General features: G+C 38.6%; 1 protein-coding gene across 2 annotated transcripts in view; it reads right to left on the bottom strand.

Moving 5' to 3' along the window:
• Positions 1-24,567, bottom strand: part of ARHGAP18 (Rho GTPase activating protein 18) — a 203,408-nt gene that overhangs the window by 5,427 nt on the left and 173,414 nt on the right. For both annotated transcript variants that reach the window (XM_010834643.1, XM_010834642.1), the window contains exons 9-13: positions 21,757-21,916; positions 19,280-19,362; positions 14,833-15,039; positions 13,847-13,987; positions 1,291-1,415 (exon numbers count right to left, since the gene is read on the bottom strand). In XM_010834643.1, coding sequence (XP_010832945.1) covers positions 1,291-1,415; positions 13,847-13,987; positions 14,833-15,039; positions 19,280-19,362; positions 21,757-21,916 — 716 coding nt within the window. The remainder of the gene's footprint in view (positions 1-1,290; positions 1,416-13,846; positions 13,988-14,832; positions 15,040-19,279; positions 19,363-21,756; positions 21,917-24,567) is intronic.

The raw sequence follows: 24,567 nt of genomic DNA, 5'->3' as shown, positions 1-24,567 counted from the left end.
AGATTTAGAATTTAGCTCCACCACCCAGGTGACAAGTGACCTTGAAAGTCTCAAGTTTCCTTATCAGTAAAATGGAGGTAATGATAGTACTTCCCTCAGAGTGTGGTTGAGAGGGAAGTTTAAGCCCAGAATTACCAATAAGCCTCTCTTTTATTTCATCACCATCTGTTAACTACACAGGCTCATGTCTTCTTCCAATTTACAAACCACAAGGGAAGACACTTTAAGATATTTTTTATACCCTTTTCAACATCTAGCAGAGGGCCATAGACAGAGCAGAGACATATTAAATACATGCAGTTCTGTATTAAAACTGGAGAAATTTTGACAGAAAACTTGAATGAAAGAATGAAGAGATTAAATTCTATTGGAGATGAAATCAGTATAAAGAAGCTAAACAGCTAATGCCTCTGAGGTCTCTGACTTTAAAAAAAAAAGTTAGATTTATTTATTTCAATAAGTGGAAATGAGAAAGGAAAGCATTAAAATATAATTTTAGCTAAAAATAAGAATTTGAACACTGAAATATCCATACCCTGTTTGAACCTCCAAAATTCAAGAAAAGATATCTCAAACATGTCTCAAAAAGTGTGTATTGGGAAGGTGTGAGGGAGGTTCAAGAGGGAGGGGACATATGTATACTTACGGCTGATTCACATTGTTTGTTGTATGGTAGAAACCAATACAACATTGTAAAGCAATTATTCTCCAGCTTAAAAGGGATGCCAATGGCTTTCAAAAGACTCCTCCTGCCTCATCAGCCCCATAACAGAGGGGAAGACGTGGTGGTCTCTACTGAGGAGGGTGTGCTTTGACCTGTGACTTCAGAACTCCTTTGGCCATCTGTTCCCTCTGAATTCTTTATACCTTCCGTCTTAAAATTTAAGCGTTTCTTTGTATTCATTATATTTCATTGAAAAAGTTGTATCTTTTGTTTTAATCCCACTGTATCCTAATTAGTGATTTTCCTAACAGACTACACATAGTAATTAACCTCCAATCACCATATTCTGGAAAGATTACTGAGTAGTGTCATGTGCCAAGTCCACTGCAGACAGAGTGAAGGAATGCTCAGACCGCCTGCCTGCAACAGGCTCAACTTGAACACAAACTACATGCAATGAACTCGACTCATTGCAACAGTATTATTTTTAAGTCTCCTTTTCTCTTCTGCTAGCATTTTAAGTCCTTCACACCAGCCATCGTTTAGAAAAAAAAGAAAAAAAGCGGGGAGGGAGAGAGAGCAAGTGAGTGATACCATGCAATAATTAAAACAAAACAGGCCTCTACCTTTCTTGGCTGAGAAATCTGGCAAGTACATCACTGGCTTTGAGTTCTTCAGTTAGCTGTATTGCCATGGAAACTTTCGAAAGATGGGGAGCTTGTACTCGAATCACTCCCTGAGGAACATCAGCCTGCAAAGCAATCATGACACTGGAACAAAGCTGGCAGCAGCTGGAACGTGTAACTCTGTACAATGCATTATACGGTAAGTGTGCTTAACTACTATGCATTTTACTTCACTACATAAAAACCTTAACTACTGTATAATGTAATTTACTAAATTACATCAAACCTCAAATATCCTCTTAATGGTGATAGGGGAACTTTATAATGCCTGTGCAGTAATGCTTAATTATTTTTAAAGATGTAAAGAATGACAGCAATAACCATTACTGCCATATTAAGTGCTGATTTCTGAGTATTATCTACTGGAGGGTGCTTCTTCATGTAGCAATTTATGAAATTGAATCAGAATGAAGTTACTTTGCGGGCTATTGCAATGTATGCATTTAAAAAAAAAAATCTTCCTGCACATTCACAAAACTTCACAAAAATTTTGTCCCTGAGAGTATTAAAATAAATGAAGCATACTTTTCCAATACATTTGTATTGTGTCAGTACCTCACTCGGTTGATAAGCACACACTGGGACTGCACACTTTGAACCTGAGATGACTCATTCTAAATCCTGTGCCCACAGATGTTAAGAACATTTTATGTATTTGGGAGGCTATCAAAGAAAGATTTTGAGGATTATAATATCAAAACATCAACTATGGCATTCAAAATATTAGACTTAATTAAGTCCTAATGGTTCTGCTAAAATAAATACTAACTTATTATTTATAACCATATGCTCTTGAACAGACCTTAGACCAGACAGCATGCACAAATTATGTTTAAACATAACGCTTTAAACACTACAAATACCCTGTTTAATTCAACCAGAATGTACTAAGCATCTACTGAGTACCGCACTGTACTACTGATGTTTAGCAAATTTATTTACTTAGCCAGTAAAGAAATAAGACACAAGTCCTTTGGTGCATAATAATTTTTGTGCTCACAGCATCATTTTTTAATGTATATGGTGTTGAATTTTTTTTAATAAAGTATAAATATACCATACATGGAATTAATGTGATGCTTTTCAACATGTAACAAAAATAAGATCATTTTTAGATCAGGTTGCATAAAAAAAATAGGTGTCCTCAAAAGATATAAGATTGCTTCTCAGTGACATCTGAAATGTAGTATGGGAATAACAAAGAAAAGTGATACTGCACAGGACTATCAAAGGGGCAAAGGGCTGTGTATGACGACAATGGTATTGTTCCCCCAGACGAATCCCAAACACCTACTTCACCGCACACAGGACTATCAAAGGGGCAAAGGGCTGTGTATGACGACAATGGTATTGTTCCCCCAGACGAATCCCAAACACCTACTTCACCGCACAGGACTATCAAAGGGGCAAAGGGCTGTGTATGACGACAATGGTATTGTTCCCCCAGACGAATCCCAAACACCTACTTCACCGCACAGGACTATCAAAGGGGCAAAGGGCTGTGTATGACGACAATGGTATTGCTCCCCCAGACGAATCCCAAACACCTACTTCACCTGTAGAGACAGCCTGCGCCCTCATCTGACCACTCAGTGAAGCCCTATAGGGGGCATGCCCCTCCAAGCCACACAAAGACAAATCACGTGGGGCTGCCCACTGGCCATCCACCTGGGGATGGACTGCATTCCTAGCACCCTGGCCTGAGTCCTCTCCCTGGGGATACTGTGCTCAATGCATCCCTGATCCTAGCCTGTGCCCTGACCCCTCAACTCCTGCTCAATTTCTCCCATCCAGCCTGGACCCTTGCCTTGGTTTCTTGACTTCCAGCTTCTGAGGCTTGTAGTTTAGCCTAGTCTCTGACCTCCACCTCACCTCTAACTTACAAGGCTAATTTGCTGTTTTCCTTGATTCTAAGACACATTTTCATCTGTAATATTTTGGAAAATGAGCAGGTTCTTACAATGACTGGGGCATTTCATGTGCTACTGTTGTCATCCTTTTCCAAAGCAGTTATTCAATCAATGAAGCACCTTGTAACTCAAGGATTATGCTATATACACTTCTCCCTTGGGGTTCATCTCTAGCTTCTATCCTGCTATGGTGATTCTGCCTGCTGGCCTGGCCTCAGCTGTTTCCTCATAGGACGTGACAAACAATAAGCTTGGCCTGATAACTTGAATGTTGGAGTGATAATTGTAATAGCAACAGTACTGAGTCTGTGTTCATAAAATCCAATCTACCTTGTCTACTCAGTGAAAAAAATATTGGTATTTTGGTTTCTGTTAGTCTATTATTACCATACTATAGGAGGGTCCTAAATAGCAGGTTCGGGTTTGCAGATCAGCATCCAGTTTACCCTGATTTAAAAGTTAGGAAATTCTGCTAAAGTCATAGTGCCAACTATCCTGACAAAGAGGGTTTCTTTGGTGAAAGTCATAGTCATAGAAATTATTTCCATAATTATATCTTCTACAATCCTAGATTATCAAAAAGGGCAGGAAAACCTATACTGACATTTAAAGTGAAGTAAGATGATATGATTAAGTTTTTAAATATAGAAGGTCCTACAATAAATGAGTTATAAAATCAAAATGACCCAGAAAAATAATAAATTTGCTATAGAGAGTTCAGGCATATAGCAACCTTCCTCTGCTCCCTGCCTCTCCCCACTATTCCTTGTGGCACATTCCATTCTTTGGATAAAAAAATGACAGTCAAAATTTGCTGAAAATACCCACGCTTTCCTGTATTTATGTACATTTTCCTCCCCTTCTGAAATATTCCCTGGTATCCATCCATTTTTCAAGGCCAAGCTCACGTACCTCAAACCCCGTGGAACACTCCATAGATGGTTTCTGACTTAACAGAATCAAAAGGAAATTCCTCTTTCCATTGAAATTCCCACTGAATCTCTTTTATAATGTAGATCCTAATTTATGACACTTGCATTCTAGTTACCTGCCACATATCTGAGTCACATCTGTAGCCATCTTTCAATGTTTATTGATTAAATGAGTCACTCAAAAATATTTTTCACTAGGGACTTCCCTTGTGGGGCCAGTGCTTAAAACTCTATGCTCTCAATTCAGGGAGCATGGGTTTGATCCCATGTCAGGAAATTAAGATCCTGCATGCACATAGTATAGAAAAAGTCTCACTCAAAATCATATGCTAATAAAAGTAAAATTTCTCCAGAATAAAACTATAGCAATGAGCACTTTCCTTACTAGCAAAACATAGTCTTAGGAATATTGTCTAAAATAAAAAAGTTAAGTTGCCTCTATCTACCATATGATACTACTATTCCCCTTGCTACTGAGAAAAGACAGGGAGGGAAAGAGAACAGAGGATGCAGTCACTTTCCCCTCAAGGCATCTCATGAACAGCTGAAGACCCCTAATAATAGGACCATGGCTACACTTCCCAAATGAGTTCGGGGATCATACTGTGGAGAGTATGGCCAAGCTTTCTTGCAAAACACAACAGTGAGATCAGGATGGTGTGAGGAGTTGTACCCAATAGACAGCACCGCACCTCTCATGGGCATCCAGACTCTCTTTGATTGTTAGTTTAGAAGGAAGAGGCCCAGGTACCAGCATCTGAAGGCACTTGAGAGTTCTCAAGTGTATGTGAAAAGTCAGGTAATTGCTGTATTTTGGCTTTTGCCAGTATATGGGGAGCAGCTTGTGTTTAGGTTGCTTACGGCTATGAAATTAAACATTTCCTACACTTTCCCTCTGTGTGTGTGTGTGTATGTGTGTGTGTTCATGGGGAGGAAGAGAGAGGGAATTCTCAAAGAGTGTTTATTTCCATGGTAATACATCTCATCCAAATTCTCACTACACTACAATAAAAAGACTGTGAGCCTCACTCAATTTGAATCTATTCTGCTCTTTACTGTTGGAGGAAAAATTAGCTTAACTGATACATGTCATAGTTAAAGATGAAGCATTTGAAAGTTGTTTCTGGAAAGTTTTCCCTGGTATCTTGACAAGGATAGAAAAATGGTATTTACTAAAGATGACAAACAGTAAATGATGTCAAAGTTCTCATTTAAATAGTGTATGACAATTACTATCAAGCTCCAAAATCATGGTGTGTCAAATACTAATGATGTTAGTACACTAATTACACTGAGCTGCCAAGCTTTGAATAGACACAACATGCCTGTTGACAGGAGAAGGCAATGGCAACCCACTCCAGTACTCTTGCCTAGAGAATCCCATGGACAGAGGAGCCTGGTAGGCTGCAGTCCACTGGGTCTCGAAGAGTCCGACAAGACTGAGCGACTTCACTTTCACTTTTCACTTTCCTGCATTGGAGAAGGAAATGGCAACCCACTCCAGTGTTATTGCCTGAAGAATCCCAGGGACAGGGGAGCCTGGTGGGCTGCTGTCTCTGGGGTCGCACAGAGTTGGACATGACTCAAGCGACTTAGCAGCAGCAGCAGCTGACTCTGTCTCTTCTTAGAATTCTTTTGGTGTGCTTGTGAGCTGAAGTTTTATAATGTACAAAAAGACTGGGAAAGAGCATTATTTGACTAACGTGATTAAAAATTAGTCACAAAGGATTTCACAACTTACAAAATGCTAGTTAATTTCTTACGTATGCAAAGACTGTTAAAATAGAGAAAATAATCTCATATGGTCCTCACATGTTCTACATATTGAAGTCAAGTATATTTTTAAAAACAGGATCTTATTTCTTACTATTTGATAAAATAAACAATGATTTTATCATTTTTTTCAAAAGGTGCAGACAAATACTCTGTTGCTTATATTTTTATACCCTAGAGATTAGAAATTTAATGTCAGACCCTTAGAAGAAACTTTGATTTCCTTTTTTAAATTAAAAGATAACTTAAATGTAAAGCTGACATCTTTTAATACTACCCCCCACCCAAAAACAAACAAACAAACAAACAAACAAAAAACCACACCTCTGTCTTCAAAGGGGCAAACTGGAAATACAGCTTTCTCAAAAAAAAAGCCAAATACAATACGTATTTTGGAAAATTTAACAAGGACACTTTAGCAGGGTATCTTCAACTAAAATGGCATGTTCATCACTTTAGTTTGTTTGGAGGTGCAGATACAAAAATCATTCTCTGTTATCTTGAACTGTTTGATTTTAATTGTGCTTTTGTAACCCAAATGCTTAAATTTTTATCCACCTTACAGACACAGAGAATTTTAAAGGTCTGAAATAAGTTTTATCATTAATAAGCACTTAATTGACAATGAAATAAATTCTGATATTTTTTACTTTTAATATGGTATTTTTTAGGCACTATAAACAATTAGAGAACATCTGAAAGAAATAAGATTTTATGCTTGATATTGTGATTTGATTTTCCATATGTGTCCCCAAGTAGAGCCAGACACTATTTCTAGACCCAAAGCAGATGCTTGAAACAATACCTGTGACAATGCTCTGGGTCTGAGCTGTTACGAGAAACCACAGATGGGATTCTAAACAGAGTTGTGACTAGACACACAACCTCAGCCACAAATGACCCAGAGTCTACACCACACTGCTGCCAACTCCAGGATTCTTCTGAAATGGCAGAAGATGAGAGTACCAGATTTCTTTTTCATGTCCAAAACCCCAAAAATGTCACAAGATCATTTTGGAACTTTTAGCAAGTCATGTAAACTCTCTAAAGCTCAAGTTCCTCAACTGTTCATTAAGGGTGTGACCAGCAGATCATCCTGAGTTAACACTGAAATTCAACCTCAGGGAAGAAAATGTTTGTTTCCTCTATAATGATGGCAGATGGAATGAGCAGCTTGCCTTATTTCACAGAACCTCACAGAGCCCTGCTCTCTGCTCATGCTCTCTCATAAATGCAGTTTCCTTTTACTTTTAGAGGTATACTGGACTGATAGAAGAAAAATCACACAGATCTAAGTCCACAATGGACTTGAAGCCTGTGTGATTCAGCAGTTCATAACCAAATGCTCATCAAAGCTGCCCAAGATCCTTTTTAAACAGAGATGCAAAATGAGGTAATTATAGGTGAAATGATGAAAGCTCTATGATTTCCCTAAAAATACTAAAAGGAAAAATGGTGTGGAAGACAAGATGAAACAAGATATAAAAATGTGTTTGATGGTTGGTAATAGGTTTATGGAAGTTCACATACTATTCTATTTTTGTGTATGTTAGAGAAATTCCATAATAAAATTAAATTTATATGCACACAAACACATGTACACCAAATGGGGGAAAATTACCCTGACAGTTTTTAATATAAGACACATGTGTATGCCCTGTGCTGAGAGATTCTGATTCACAGGGTACAGGAAGTGGCCTAGTCATTATTTTTTGCTATTTACTTAAAAAAAAAAAAATCCTACAGAGGCCCCTACTGCATACTTCTGGCTAAGCACCATTAAGCTGTTCTTACTCTCATTTTATAGAAGAAATTGAGACCCAGAGAGAGAGAAAGTGATTTGCCATTAACATCTCATTAATGGCAAAGCTAGGGCTATATCAAGACATATGACCTCTGGTGTTTGATGCAGCGTGTTTATATATATATGTGCGTGTGCGTGTCTCTGTGTGTGTGTGTATGATATCAATCCTAACTCAAGTTGAAGGTAATCAGAAAATGGTTCTTTTCAAGTGGTTGATAATTACGTTATTTTTCACCAAGTGTTTCCTCCTGTTGTAATTAATAGATAAGTCTCATTAGTACTTGGAAATTCACATTTGTATCAAACAATTACTATGCTGCAGCCATTATAAACATTGCTTGTTAAATAGATTGAGTGTGTCCCTTACATTCTGGTTTAAACTATTAATCCACCTAGTCCAGCATGTCTTAATAACAGGAATACCTTGTTATATACAGTTAGCATTCAGAGGGCGTTAAAAAAAAATATTAGCTTGATGAATTCTCATTGGGGAAAAGTCACAACTAACCTTTCAAATGCAAAATCCAGAGGATCTCTTATCCAACTTTACTCAACCTCTCTGTAGCATTTGGTACTAGGACCAAACTCCATTACCCTACTCTTCTCCCCAGGGCAGCTACAACACAATCTTCAACTTTCTGTTCCTTCCTATTACTTCCTGGCCTCTTCTACCAGTTCCTTTTCCATGGCCCACTATTTAAATATTTGCATTTTTGCTTTTTTTTTTTTTCTTTTTCATTTCTTACCCCATGTACCCACTTGTGTAAAAAGAATCACTCTATGGCTTCAAGTACAGTCTCTGTGTTGGTCCCAAATGCATGCCTCCAGCTCTGTCCACCCCCCTGAGCTTCAGGTCCATGTAGACAACTTTTACATAGGCATGTCAACCCCAAATGCCAAAAACGGACTACCCCGAAGTCTCTTCCTTTTGTCGGATGTTTTATCTTGATGACAAAGTCTCCCAAGGTAAAATCAGCAAGTCATTCTAGATTCCTTCTTCTTCTACATTCCTCACATCCAATCAGTTTTACCATCTCACTGATAAGGGTCTTACAGGCTCACAGTCAACACTCTTTTCATTCCCAAAGCTGGGGCTTAGCTCAGCCCAAGCCTGTTTTTAAAGGTATATATTAAACATATGTAATAATGGCAGTAAAACATGTTCATTTTATTACTACACCTAAGCCCAGGATTTGGGATACATACATATACACATACATACATATATATATATATATCCTTCTCAGAATTTTTCTGTGCTCTGTGGGTGAGACAGGCTAACAGTAAAGAGACCTGGATTTAAAGTCCTATAGACTTGGTTTCAAATTCCAGCTCCACAACTTCCTATCTAGATAACCTTAAGTAAATTATTTACGATTGCTAAGCCTCACTTTCCTGATCTGTAAAAAAAAAAAAAAAAAGAGACTATTTTAAGAGTAAACTCCAACTAAACAGCAGTAGCAAACTGCAAGGAATACTAAACAAAATGTGGGTAACATGTTTAGCAGCATACCTGACCTCTGATAAGCATTCAAAATAAGGATAATTATTATCCCTTACAAATATAGCAATAAACAACTCACTGATTTGTAATTTCTTCCTTCAACATATTACAAATATCTTCCAATGTCATATACACACTTTTCCACGTTCATGGTATTTCATTAGATAGATACGTCATAACATATTTAACTGACCACCTGTCTCCTTTTGGATTATTTCTAATTTTGACCCATACAAAGAAAACGGCAATGAACTTAAGCATAATTATTTGCATGATTTTGAGGATTTTGACACATGCTCTCCAGAGAGATTTGACCAATTTATTTATATATACTCCAATTAACAATGAACTTAGCTGACATCTCCTACCTAACCTTTTCTCACAATATCCTTCACCTGCCAAGCATAACAACTGCTCTAAAATGCAAATACAATCATGTTACCTCCTGGGGGGGTGGTCACAACTTTCAGCAGTTCCCCACCATATACACAATAGAAGCCTGGCTCCCCCTGGAGCCCCATTTCCGCCTTCTTTCTGTCCCTGCCCTCCATGCACCTTACTGGCCAGGATGACTTAATTTTCCCTCCAAACACCTTCAGTCATCCTCACTTAGATATCCAACACGCACCTTCTACTCAACAGACCCTAAATTGAAATTGTGATCTTCCCTAAGTGTCAATCCCATTCTTCAATTTCTTAGGCCAAAAACTTCTGAATCATTCTGGACTTTTTTCTTTCTTTTTTTTTTTACAACTCATTTCAGCATCAAGAGATCCCAATGGCAGGACTCCCTGGCAGTCAGTGGTTAGGACTCTGCGCTTCTACGGCAAGGCACATAGGTTTGATCTTTGGTTAAGGAACTAAGGTCCTGCATGATGTGTGGTGTGGCCAAAAAAAGGAAAAAAAAAAATTAAATAAAAATCCCAATGGTCTAACTTCAAAATATATCCAGAATTTTACCACCCCTCAATCTCCTGGTCTGTCACTCAGATTATGACATGAACCTCTTAGAAGGTCTCCCTATTCTATCTTCACTCTCCTAGAGTCTGTTTTCAAAACAACAGACCAAGGGATCATTTTAAAATATAGATTTTCAAGCCTTTCTTCAAAAGCCTGAAATGATCGTGCTTCACCCAGGGCAAACCCAGATTCCTAACAATGGCCTACAAGGCCCTGCATAATCTGGTCCCACTGTCCCACTGACTTCATTACATACATTGTCCTCCTTGCTGGCTCCACTCCAATCACAATCACTTCTTGCCAGTCCCCAAGTGCCTTAAGGCTTTCGTGCAGTCTATTCCCTCCACCTGGAAAGTGCTGCCTAAAATACAGACCCAGCTTAGTTCCCTGCCCTCCTGCACATCATCCCCAGACCACCCAACTTAACACTGCAAGACACTCCCCTCTCCCGATTCCTCTTTTTCTGCCCTACTATTTTTATTATTATTTTAGGTGCATTTAACCACATAATCGGAGAAGGCAATGGCACCCCACTCCAGTACTCTTGCCTGGAAAATCCCATGGACGGAGGAGTCTGGTAGGCTGCAGTCCATGGGGTCTCGAAGAGTCAGACACGACTGAGCAACTTCGCTTTCACTTTTCACTTTCATGCATTGGAGAAGGAAATGGCAACCCACTCCAGTGTTCTTGCCTGGAGAATCCCAGGGACGGGGGAGCTTGGTGGGCTGCCGTCTATGGAGTCACACAGAGTCGGACACAACTGAAGTGACTTAGCAGCAGCAGCAACCACATACTAACATACTATATAATGTATTAATTTTATTTTAATTTTAAAATTTAAGCTGTATAAGAGCAGCAAGCTTTATCTGTTTTGTTCATAGAATGTATTTTGAGTGCCTAGAACAGTGTCTGGCACATAACAGGCACGCATCCAAGAACTGTTTAACAAATAAAACATCTCAGGCAGTTTCATTCAAATGATTTGGGTGGAGAGTCAAGAAACACAAACCAACATGAAAAATCTGGAGTGGGCAAGGGGGGATAGTTTATGGAAACATAGATGGCCTGTGTTCCTGGTGTCTCAGATGGTAAAGAATCTGCCTGCAATGCATAAGACCCAGGTTAGGTCCCTGGGTTGGGAAGATCCCCTGGAGAAGAGAATGGCTACTCACTCCAGTATTCTTGCCCGGAGAATTCCATGGATAGAGGAGCCTGGCAGGCTCCAGTCCATGGGGTTTTAAAGAGTCGAACATGACTGAGTGACCAACATACACATGTTCCACCCAAGTGAATAGCTGCTACTCAGATCCAGGCAATTGCTACTCTGCTGGAAACAGATTCCCCCTAGGGCAAGGAAACGTGAGGGTACTCCCACTTCCAATATGTCCAGTTAAGATGGATGTCCAGACTTTAAGGTTAAAATGTTTTAAAATGCTGGCAACTGATGGGACTTAGGTAGAAAACTAATTGGTGACTCACCACATAACCACAGTACTTGACATTATCTTGTACTTTGTTGTTCTGTAATTGTTGCCCAATATTTTTTCTCCTTAATAAAATGATAGTAGCTTGAAAAAAAAAATTCTGGCAATTGATGAAATTGTTTCAACCAAAACGACAAGCTAAATGACCTCCACTGTGGGCCACAATCACCCATGGATGACCACTCTGCCTCTCTGATGTCCACTTCCTGCTTGTGGCCCAGAGTCCTCTGGTCAGGCTCCATCACACAGTTCTAGCATCTCTGAGCTCCACCCTCCTGCATCCTTGCTTTCTGTGGGAGAGCACCAGCCCCATCTCCCCATGAAGACCTAACAGGGAGTGGGGACTTGGCACCAAGGAAGCATTTACTAGTATTTTGTCAGAAGAATTGCTGAATCTCAAAAGAGAAAATCAAAATCAAAACTCAAAGATTAAGTGACAGCTAATGCATGATTTAACTGAGAGTTAAATCCAGGCTTAATCCCATGCCTTAAACTGACAATATAGCTTTTAACTAGTACAGACACAATTCCCAGACCAGCTCTTATCTATTTAACCCAAAGGTGTTCCCTGGTGGCTCAGCCAGAAAAGAATCTGCCTACAATGCAGGAGACCCAGGTTCGATCCCTGGGTTGGGAAGATCTCCTGGAGAAGGAACGGTTACCCACTTCAGTATTCTTGCCTGGAGAATTCCATGGACAGAGGAGCCTGGCAGGCTATAATCCATGGGATCTCAAAGAGTTGGACATGACTGAGTGACTAACACTTTCACACTTCACACTAAAAGAAATCCAATGCTATTTTTCTATAAATGACCAAATCATTTAAATATTTCATCTCCAAAAAATTAACATTTTAATTTCTGTCTAAAAGACTTATTAAAAAGGTACAGCACAACAGTTTTCTTAAACTGCTCCTCAGAGTATGACATTGTAACTGTCTCATTAAATATTAGTAAAACAAGAGTATAAAGTCACCTAAATTAATGTGAATAAGCAAGACCACAAAAAAAAAATTCACGTACTCATGATGTCCTTAGAAGTAACAAAGCATTCTAAGTTAAACAAGAATGATATCTTAAAAATCCTTTCTAACCTGTATCATTTCTCAAAAAATACCACACTATGTACAACTCCCATTTATTAAATTTTACATTTTTAAGATACTACAAATTTACCCAAAAAAGTTTAATGTCAATAAAATGCTATTTTTTAAGAATGAGAGCTATAAATCAATAAAGGAGAAAAAACATTTTTTTGTGTGATTACTGGATCCCTAAGTAGGCCAAAGCAGGAAAATCAGACAAAGGCTGGTAAGTGCATTTCCACATTATTCCACAAGATGTCAGCATGTAACTGAGGAACCTCAATGGTGGGGCTGGTGGTGGAAGGGTGTCTTCACCATAAATAGAACAATAGAAACCCTTGCTTTTCATGTTCTTAAGTTAGAGCTTTCATAACTCACTTCTAAATGTGTTTTCATGGACATTTCATTATTTTAGCCCAGTTCTTAAGATATTCTTACAGAAGTTTATGATTACTGATATTTAGATATCCCTTTTAAAAATATTTTAATTTTCTGTGTTCCAACGTAACTCTTTCCAAATTCTTATGACCCCATTAAGACCCTTTGAAGACTCACTGAAGTCCAGGGAGGATTTTAGGCACAACACTAATACTTACCTATTTGTTTTTCAGGGTTAGTTATTTTTCCCCATTTTACAAGATAAGAAAAGTGAAGAAAAGATCAGTGGTTCACACAAGAGACTCTTTAGCCACTAAACATTACAACTGGTGGACAACTGCTATCTCCATGTCATCTGTGTGTGTACACGTGGGTGAGTGAGGGTGAGTGTGTGATGAGACATTCCTTTCTTGTTATTTTCCTTTGTTCTTTATCAACAAACTCACAGGCTGAGCGACCAAGACCTGTGCAACTATCCCTACTTATTATTAATACTAATGAGCATAGTTAACCCTTATTAACGCCTTTAACGTATAAACAGTACCAGAGCTTAGCAAGTGTGTAGAAAGTCATACTATAAAACATTTTAAACTCTTTGATGTATACATGATATTAAAAACAGTACTGCAATCTGCATAAATACATATATCTTCAAATTGTTTCTTACATCATTTGCACTCTTATCTTGCTTTTCATATTTTTCTCGATCATAAGCCATTTTCTTCAGCAATTTCTTCATGGCTTTTTTATCTTTTCTTTGATTTTCAGTGTTTTGCTTCCTCACTTGGTTGACAATAAACTTGGGAATCTATGAAGAAATGAAATCAAGTTTGGGGAGGAAAAAGAAGTAGCAACATTTTCAACTATTGAAATAATTATCTTTATTTCTTATATTTGGAGAGAAGTAAAAGTTTTATCTATTTGATAAGACTATGCAATTCATTAAATCTGTGGGGAAAAAATGGATCATATTACTCACCATGCGTTCAGAGGCTTCAGGTGATACAAGTTACCACCCACTGTGTAAGGTTCAAAGAGAGGCTCGGTGAAGTTCAAGGACATAGTGGCCATTTCCTATGCCAAGACTGGAGACTGCCTGAGGTAACTGACCTCAACAGTTGGCCCCTTTGTGTGGGGGCTTCCCTGCTGGCTCAGATGGTAAAGAATCTACCTGCAGTGCAGGAGACCGGGGTTCGGCTCCTGGGTTGGGGAGACCCCTGGAGAAGGGAATGCCTGAGGTAACTGGCATTAGGGGTCACCACCTCAATGGCTGGCCCCTTTAGGGTTTCCCTATCTATAACCTCGCCTCTTTAACCTATAGAGCTCTTCTAAAAGCTAACCAGCTAGCCTCTCCTGTCAGAAGAGAAAGAAAAACTCCCCAAGAGCTGATGGATGCCTAACAATAATCCAGGAAAAAATAATCCTCAGAAATTCCATTAGCAAAAATAATATATTTTAGAAGTTACCAAATTGAAACAATAAAATCATGTTGGCATTTTAAGAAATGAGATTTAAAACATTAGTTTTTTTTAACTGCATTTGAAATCACCTATATTGGTTACTTTTTTGCAGAGACTATAACAATATAAAAATAATAAAGACTTCAAGATCTAGATATTATCACATTAACAGAGCTTGAAAATATATACTTACTGTCCACAGGAGTTTTTGATACCTAATCAGTAAGTGCATGATATTAGCTATCCCGGCTGCCATTACAAATTCTCGCTGTTCACCAGACTTCAAACCCAATGTGTGATACATGAAGAGATTTGGGGCCATGACCATTGCGACATTCATGACTGTCATCTTATTTTTCTCTTTATTGTCTATGACTCTTTGGAGAAATTCAAGCAGGGCCTGAAACAGAAATGGCTCTTTGAGATCTGTGTCATACATGAAGATAAGAGATTAAAGCACTGTAGCACATGAGATTTTTATTTACTTAAAAGAAAATAACTAAGTTGAACATAACCACAGTCAGCTGGCCACATCCAGCGGGCCCTGTCCTCAAAGCTGCTCCATTGGTTAACACACCCTGAGGTGGAGCTGTGTGTCTGCTAAGGACTACGGCCCTGGGGAATGATGCAAGAGACACACATTTGAGCTGCCAGTGGAGAGAGGAATGGAGAAGCATCAAACTGCGTGCCTACCAAGCCATGGAGCACTGAAAAATAGTTAAAATATCAAACAGATATTCACTTTGCAGGAAGTGCTGTACTTTAGGAATTAAAATTTTAAAAAAAGAAAAGAAAAACCTTAAAAGGATTCATTCAATCTCAGTTGCATTTGTTTTAAGGGATTCAGTAGCTGGCTGACATGAAATCTACTCTGATGGGGAGGAAGGGGAATAGCTAGAGACAAAAAGAAGAGAATTAAAAAAAAAAAAAAAATGAAAAGAAGCTTTTCACTAGACCAAGCTAGTTTATGCTCAGTTTGATGCCACCCACTTCCCATCTCTATCGCCAATACTTAAGTCTCCTCTAAGCCCCTCCTACACAACAACCACAGGCAGCTTAGACCACCCTTCTGCCAGGACAGAAAGCTTCCAGTTCTTCTTCTGCACATCAGTTTTGGTCTAAACCATTAACAACAATAACTGCACAGATAGTCAATGATATCTATGAGCAAGGCATTGTTTCAAGAACTTCGTAGACATCATTTCACTTAATCCTGACTGGAAATCGAAGCTGTAACGACTTCCATCATACAGATGAGAAAACAGAATCTAAGAGAATGGATGTAATTTACGCGATGTCATAGAGTGAGCAAATGGGGGCGAAGTAACTTAATTACCTATCTATTGGCTTTGTTTCTGAACTCTTAACTATTAAAAGAAGCATGTTTTCATATTTAGCCTAAAATTCCTACGTAAAAAAGGCCAAATAAACTATGCCAAAATGGAAAAACAACAACAACAAAAAAAAACTGTTCTTCTCTCACAAAATTTTTAGGGAAAAAAAATTCCTATAAGCTCTAAAAGCTTGATCTTGAATCCAGTTTAGCTGTTATATAGACCCTCAAAGTTTGAAACAAACTAAAGTCATAGCCTTACTATCTAACAATGAGATTCATGTATCTAATTTTTGATCCAGTGCTCAGAAAGTTAAACTGTAATCCAAGAATAAGCTTATGTAGAAACAATACCGTCTCAAATGAGGACAAAAGATTAATTGGTAAGGTTTGGAAAAAGTATTTAATTTTGTTCCAGAGACCAGAATAATTATTCAGGGAACAGTGTCTTACTTTACAAGCATAAATTACAGAGTTTAGGTAATAAACCACTTAAAGGTAGTGTGCATAATGCAATAAAGTTAATCAAAATACTACTATCAGGATATTAGAATGTTATGTGTATAGACATAAAATTAATAAAATGTTAGCCTAGGCTTTGCTGAAAGAACGTCATCTTCGGATGTATTGTCACTATATCTGATCTATAAGAGCTCCCTTTTCTTAAAAGTATCTATCACCAGGACTTCCCTGGGTCCAGTGTTTAAGACTCCACACTTCCAATGCAGGGGGTATAGGTTCGATCCCTAGTCAGAGAACTAAGATCCCACATGTGGCAGAGTACAGCCGAAAAAAAAAAGTATCTATCACCAGTCTGGTGTTATATAAATGTCACTGGGCCCACTCTCTGAAAACTCAGTTTGAGTCTCAGTACAGTTAGTTACTAATCAGCTCTGTGTGATCTTAGGGTAAACCTTTTGACATCCCGTTCCTTAAAGTCTTCTTATTCATAAAATGGGAATACTAATTTCCTAGCCTGCCAAGATTAAGCAACAAAATATATACAATGAATTTGCTGAAACTACAAAAAAGATAAATGCTTGTCAATAATAACATTAACATGGATTCCCCACTGTTAACATTAGTCTTTGTTATTCCTCCAAGTCAAAGGTAGGTTTGATCACTAGTCCAAATGCACATAATTCAAGGTTAAAAAAAAAATCCTGGTCAACAAGTTCCCTAAAGACATCTGTTGTCTTAGATTTAAACTAGGATATAGGGTTTAATATGGTCCCTCCAAACCCTTAGATGTGCTGTACAAATTGGCTATACAAGTCATGTATATGATCCTATCCCTCCAAATGGCAATAGAAAGAGTGGCAAAATTGGAAAAATTGAGGAAGTTTGCATTAAGCTTCCTGAAATCATCTTGTGATGAAGTTTCCCTTCTCTTTTAGAGAACTACATTTAAATGGTTTATTCTTTTGTATGCATGCTATACTTGTTTCAACATTTCTGGTATTAGACATGTTGTTGAAACCTTTATCAGATCTGGCTAATTAAACTACTAAAGCTTAAGTAAATTAGTAAAACTGTTTGGCAATTTCCAATTTTTTACCCCAAGAAAGTATTTCCCACTTACTTATACAATTGTACTCCAGTAACTTTATGTCCTAAAAGTAAAACTAAAATTGAAAAAAAAAAAAAAGAAAAAAAAACAAAAAAAACACTCTTAAACAGATTTTGTCTTAAAAGAATGTGCCTGGGGTTTAAAGGCAAAATCCAAGAATGAGTTCTGGGCCAACCTTGCCCAATAGTAACCATATTGGAATAAGTGTTTCCTCCACTGCTAGTTGAACTCTTTTGAAAGTAGGCATATTTTAAGTACCTCATGTGTCTTTCTATTTCCATTTTATACTGGCCGTTCACAGGGCCATCACACAGATAGGCACCTTTATGTGAATCAGAAAAAAGATGGACTAAATTCCTCTTTCTGGGTAGTTGATGAACTATGACAAGGCATGGCTGACAAGCAGAGCACAGACTGAAAATCAGTCCCCACCTCGTCCTGGACCCGACGTCCCCATTTTAGCCACAGTCTACCCACCCGTACACAGCAGCCTTGGTCACATGATGCTTGAATACAACCCTTCCTGGAGCTGGCCTCTGTCTCCAAAACCAAACCAAACCTATTCTCAGCTACTCACAAAGTTAATCAGTGAAGCGAAAGATTATTTTCTGACTTAGTAAAGAGAACAACTCATTGGAAGTTCTCTTGCGGCGATGTAACGTTTTATTCCAGCAATCCTCATCAACTGCTTCAGGCAGAAAAGTTGAGTATTGACATTTATTCCAAGGGCAGGGAATTTGCTCACCTGGTTTCAGTTCAAGGAGTCTTAATGAGGTACAGAAAAACATTTCCAAGGTTTACCAACTGGTGGTTTTGTTTTCTCGACAGGAAATTTTTTGACGTGATTCTTTTTCATTTTAAATATAAGGAACTATAGGGGGTAAATGGGCAAGGGCTGCACCCTTACTTGTATAAAAAAAACTTTTACTTGTATAAAAAAACTGTTACTTTTTAAGGTAACAGTAAAACATAAGGTAGATGTGCTTTCTAAATTATATTAAAAAATTTTTTTCTAAGAGTTTATAATTAAACCTTTTTTAACTACTCTAAAATTTTTTGCCATTAAGGAAAACTAATCAATGTGGAACAATCCACTGATTATTATGAAAGCCTCTGATGATACATAATAAATGGTATTTAATCATATGACTATCAGACCAAATCACTGTGAAATGATGATATAGATCAGAAACTCAGGGTAAGCCCTTAGAGAAATGACTAGAACTTGAGTTGGTGTATCTTTTGACTAATCAAACATTTCAAGTTCATCATTATGACTTATTTCAAACTCTACTGCTTGGAACTACAAACACATGTAACATCTTTAGGCAGCAATGGGCTATATTTGGTGAACTTTAGGAGTTCCTTTTTAAACATTCAATTTTTACCTTACTAGTACATGCTCACTAAATAAAACTGGAAAATACAGGAATAATAGAAAAAAAAATACATTCATGTTTTTATTAACAAATGAACCTCAATCACCTGTAGAAGAAATGTTACAGTTGAAAAAAAGACCAAAAAAATTTAAAAAACCTAATGATACTATTAACATGACTAACCTGGGTAATAAATTAATAAAGAGTTAACGACTTTCATCATCTCTCCTTAAAAATAGGTCTTCACTTTATAGACAACTACTAACATTTCCACAATAACATTATTTTGTTTTGCCACAAATAATGAAAAATGACTCGTAGTTCTGAGGGATATTTAGCGTAAATGAAACCAGCTGACCTTGAGTGTGTCTCTGTTTGCATCAGGCAGGAGGATGACAAGAAGGTTCAAAGCCTGTAGTTGTTGCTTTCTGGTTGGAAGATCTGCAGACAGATTAAATACATCTGAATGCTTGCCTTTACCAAATACTTCTCTTTACTTTCTTTTTCTGTTTTGCAAGAAAAAAGTTATTTGGCATAAACATCACTGTGAAATGTGAGACACAATGAGTGAGCAGTAAGCCTTGTTGAGAGTGTGTGTGGGGGAGATCAGGAGAAGCAGCTGTTAAAGTAGAGCTTTCTCTTTCTCGGAATGCTCACTTCCAACTGTGAGCGTATGACGGCAGCCTTATGTTTGCAGACACACAACAGTGCTTTGGAAATAATTTTAACTTCTGCATGATAATTATTCCCCAATTAAAAAGCAGAGGAGATTGGACCTTTTATAATACAGTGTCAGAGTGCACCTGTAACGGTGAAGCTTCTTTTCATGGTGAGTGAACAAATTATGTGATGTCCATAGTTAAAAGCCTATCAATTCCAACAGGAATATGTAAAACAAAGCCTGGAACACAAAAAGTGCTCGATAAATATTTGTGGAAAGAATAAGAAAACCAATCAGCAATGAGAGAGTTGAAGAGGTACATTATTATTATTGATATTTCCTATTTTCAGTACCCCCACCCCAATAAGTAATACTCGTGGATATCTGGAATCATTCTTGCTTTTACTTCTCGGGGATAAATTTGGTCCTTCAATCCATATCTAAGGACTATATATGCAAAATAGCACAACTTAACCATTAAAAAAATATTTTAAATGACAATTTCAATACTTCCCTAAAAATTCTGAATAAACGATATGGTGATATCATTTATGATATCCCTATCCTTAAATGAGATAAGCCATGGGAAACATCTCAATACGACATGCTTTAAGAATAGCTTGGAACATAATGGAATAATATTCAGTCATAAAAAAAATCTGGCCATTTTCAACAACATGGATGAACCTTGACTGCATTATGCTAAGTGAAATAAGATGGAGAAAGACAAATATCTTATGATCTCACTTATATATAGAATCTAAAACAAAAACAGCTCACATATATACAGAGAACAGGTTAGTGGAACAATGTGAACCACCATAGGTTTTGGGGTCAGGAGGGGAAATGGCTAAAGGCAGACAAAAAGTACAAACTTCCAATTACAAAATAAGTCAGTCTCAGGGAAATAATGCAAGCATGGCAGCTACGGCTTTCCAGGTGGCTCAGTGGTAAAAGCATTCACCGGCCGATGCAGGGGCCGCAGGAGACACGGGTTTGTTCCCTGGGTCAGGAAGAGCCCCTGGAGGAGGGCATGGCAATCCACTCCTTGTTGCCTGGAGAATCCCTTGGACAGAGGAGTCTGGTGGACCACAGTCCATAGCGTAGCAAAGAGTAAGACACAACTGAGTGACTATGCATCAGACTATGCGTGGCAACTATAGTTACTACTACTCTATTACATACTTTAAAGTTACTAAGAGTAGATCTTTAAAGTTCTCATTACAAGAAAACATTTTTCTATAATTATGAACGGTTACAGATGTTAAGTAGACATTATGATGATCACTTTGCAATGCATGCAAATAACAAATATTGTACATGTGAAACTACTATAATATTATATGCCAATATACTTCAATTAAAAAAAAGAACAGCCTGGAAAAGTTCTGGTTGACACTGCAGTCAGTGCAGCATAATCATTAACAGTGCTTCTCTTTCATTCTCAAAAGTGTCCCAATTTGGAACTTAAAGTCTGGCTTGGTCACTAGAATGTGGTGACAGCATTTTCCCTTTTTTGATGGTCTCTATGACTAAAAGGGATAATTATGCCAGTACATGAACCTCATCAGATCTCTCTGTTCACTGGAAAGGAATTGAGAACTATTCAAGACGTTAATTTGGAGCCTGCCCAAGACCACAAAATGGAAAGACATAAGAAATCTGTTGCCCCCCGACCAATGAAGCAGTCAAATGATTTGCTCCATGTTTCTGCATGACAATTTCAGAAGCTAATTTTTCAGGAAATAATCACAGACTCTGTCACATCTCCTTGTGCTTTTATGATAACTGTTAATCCACAGCTTCTCCAGTAAGTGTTGCTTTTAACACTTGGCAAGAAAAATGTATCAGAGAGCTTACGTGATTCATTCTATTAAAAAATAAATGTGACGTTTCCAGCTTTTAATATAAAATACATACACTGTATTGCTTAAAGGGCACGTAATTAATCCGCACCTGAAGAGATACGGATAGATCTGTTATCTATTTACTCCTAGATGTATATTTATAAAGGAAAAGAAAACGAGTGGCATTTTTTTACTCACTGACATCAATGAGTCAGTGTGTCTACCCAAATATATCTGGTTATATTCTTCACAAAGCAAAATGTCATTAAAGCAATTAACATGGATGGCACTGACTCAACGATTGCTTCAAAGAGGGGTGGCACTTACTCTGGACAGCCTGGAAAGCTTTGAGATATTCTACACTGAGCAGTGGCTGGGGCAGCTCCCGGATAAAGAGCTTCAGCAGGCTGGCGGCATCATGCTGCTTGACACTTTCCCAATTAAAAGTCCCTTCATAGAACTTTGCTTCTAGTTCTTGGCAAAGATTCTGAAAGGCAGAAGAGAGAAAGGGGAAAAAAAAAAAGCTACCAGTAAGTTGATTTATTTTTCCTTGCTGAGACTGATATACTTCCCACTTAAGAAGAGATACTACCCTTTTGTGGCTTTTTATTATTTGTTTTAATATTTATTTATTAATTTGGTTGCATAGGGTCTTTCGTTGCGGTGTGGAGGCTCTCTAGCTGTGGCTGGCAAGCTTAGCTGCCCACGACATGGGGGATCTTAGTTCCCCAACCTGCGTCCTCTGCACTGCAAGGCTGGTTCTTAACCACCAGGCCACCAGGGAAGTCTCAAGATGTTACTTTTTTGAAAAGACATCTGAAACTACTAAAGGCCAACACTTCTCTATTACTCAGAAAAATATTCCTTCTCCTACCTCAAGCGTAATTCATCAATGAAAATGATAGATAAGGTCTAGAATTCCAAGACTTTACACATTTTCCAGGATAGGCAAAAAACCTTAAGCAGTAGAGGCTGAAATAAAAGAACAGTTAAAACAGACTTTACACTTGGGGGCTTTACTTAGATACTATAATTTTTCACCAACTTTTAAAAAATTATTTAAAGAAAAAGTCTGTGCTTTATTTAGAAGTGTACATTATGTAACAAAATACTTAATCAATCTATGGACCTAAAGCAAAAGGCCACCTCTGATTAGTCACCTCTGGAAAATGGAAAACCAAATTCCAAAGCAAATGAGGTACGAAAAATACCCCATCTTAAACGTGTAGGCTGTCAGTGACCCAGCCATCCTGCTGCCAGCTGCAAAAAACAGCTGGAGTCCTTGTGGAATTAGAAGTACCTAATTCATTTACCTCAAGGACTCCACAAAATCTGCCAGGCAAATTATTAATAATAAATCAGTTTTGTTTCATAATTACTATTTTCTATATGCTTTTTTACTGTGGCACAAATCCGATTATGTTAGAAACCCTTCCAAGTTTCTGTCACTCCCTTCTAATATTTGAAACTGTTCTCCCAAGAAATGTTGTTTTTCCTATAAGGTAAATTTATTACACTTTCTCTTCCCAACACAATTCCATCCTCTACCCTACTTATTTTTTGTAATTGGTGAAATACACAAAGGCAAACCTAGAAATGGGGGGAAAGAAAGGTGAGAGGAGAGAGGGATGAAAGGAAGGAGATGGGGAGGAAGGGAGGGAAGGAAAGAAGGCCTGCGGAAGAGGGAGAAAGGGGGCGAGAGAACGAAGAAGAGGGAAAAGAGAGGAGGAGGAGAAGGGGATGGAATGCGAGGGAGAGTCCAAGAAATTTGGTGGGGAAGGGATGACAACCCTAAATTTTGCATGTCATCTTTACATTATGTACAAAACAGAGACCAGGTGCCGTATCATTCAGTCTGTGATAAAAGGTTGTGTTGAGCCAGCTGAATCTACTTCATTGACTTCTAAGAAGTTACATATAGTTGAATATACTCCTCTGCCAGCGATCTGGCCAAAATGTGAAATCCACATTACATCCATCTTTGTGAACTAAGGCTTCCCTGGTGGCTCAGAGGTTAAAGCGTCTGCCTGCAAAGTAGGAGACCTGGGTTCGATCCCTGGGTCGGGAAGATCCCCTGGAGAAGGAAATGGCAACCCACTCCAGTATTCTTGCCTGGAGAATCCCATGGATGGAGAAGCCTGGTGGGCTACAGTCCACGGGGTAGCAAAGAGTCAGACACGACTGAGCGACTTAACTTTGTGTACTAAAGTAAACATGTTTATGACTCTCCTGAGTTGGCCATCACCTTTTGCTAATGTGGGACATGAACAGTGATGTGGAAACCAGTGTTCTTGCTAAGATGGGTACAATGGAGTCATGTAACTGGCTTCGGAGGGACCCTTTCTCTGTTAGAGAATGTATTTCTCGACAGGACTCATCTCCCAATCACACACACTGTCCCTGACTGACTGGTGGTGAAACTGCCACTGCTACTGCTGCTACTGCTAAGTCGCTTCAGTCGTGTCCGACTCTGTGCGACCCCATAGACGGCAGCCCACCAGGCTCCCCATCCCTGGGATTCTCCAGGCAAGAACACTGGAGTGGGTTGCCATTTCCTTCTCTGATGCATGAAAGTGAAAAGTGAAAGTGAAGTCTCTCAGTTGTGCCCGACTCTTAGCGACCCCATGGACTGCAGCCTACCAGGCTCCTCCATTCATGGGATTTTCCAGGCAAGAGTACTGGAGTGGGGTGCCATTGCCTTCTCTGGAAACTGCCACAAGTGTCAGCAAATGAAGTGAGTCGCTTAATCGTGTCCAACTCTTTGCAGCTCCCTGGACTGCAGCATGCCAGGCCTCCCTGTCCATCACCAACTCCCGGAGTTTATCCAAACTCATCCCCATTGAGTTGGTGATGCTATCCAACCATCTCATCCTATGCCGTCCCCTTCTTCTCCCACCTTCAATCTTTCCCAGCATCAGGGTCTTTTCAAATGGGTCAGCTTTCCGCATCAGGTGGCCACAGTATCGGAATTTTAGCTTCACCATCAGTCCTTCCAATGAACACTCAGGACTGATCTCCTTTAGGATGGACTGGTTGGATCTGCTTGCAGTCCAAGGAACTCTCAAGAGTCTTCTCCAACACCACAGTTCAAAAGCATCAATTCTTCGGCGCTCAGCTTTCTTCAGAGTCCAACTCTCA

This window comes from Bison bison, unplaced genomic scaffold, assembly GCF_000754665.1.
Source record: "Bison bison bison isolate TAMUID 2011002044 unplaced genomic scaffold, Bison_UMD1.0 scf7180017864035, whole genome shotgun sequence".
Classification (NCBI taxonomy): domain Eukaryota; kingdom Metazoa; phylum Chordata; class Mammalia; order Artiodactyla; family Bovidae; genus Bison; species Bison bison.
Note: the sequence above shows the minus strand (reverse complement) of the source record. Positions and strands in the feature narration are given on the sequence as shown.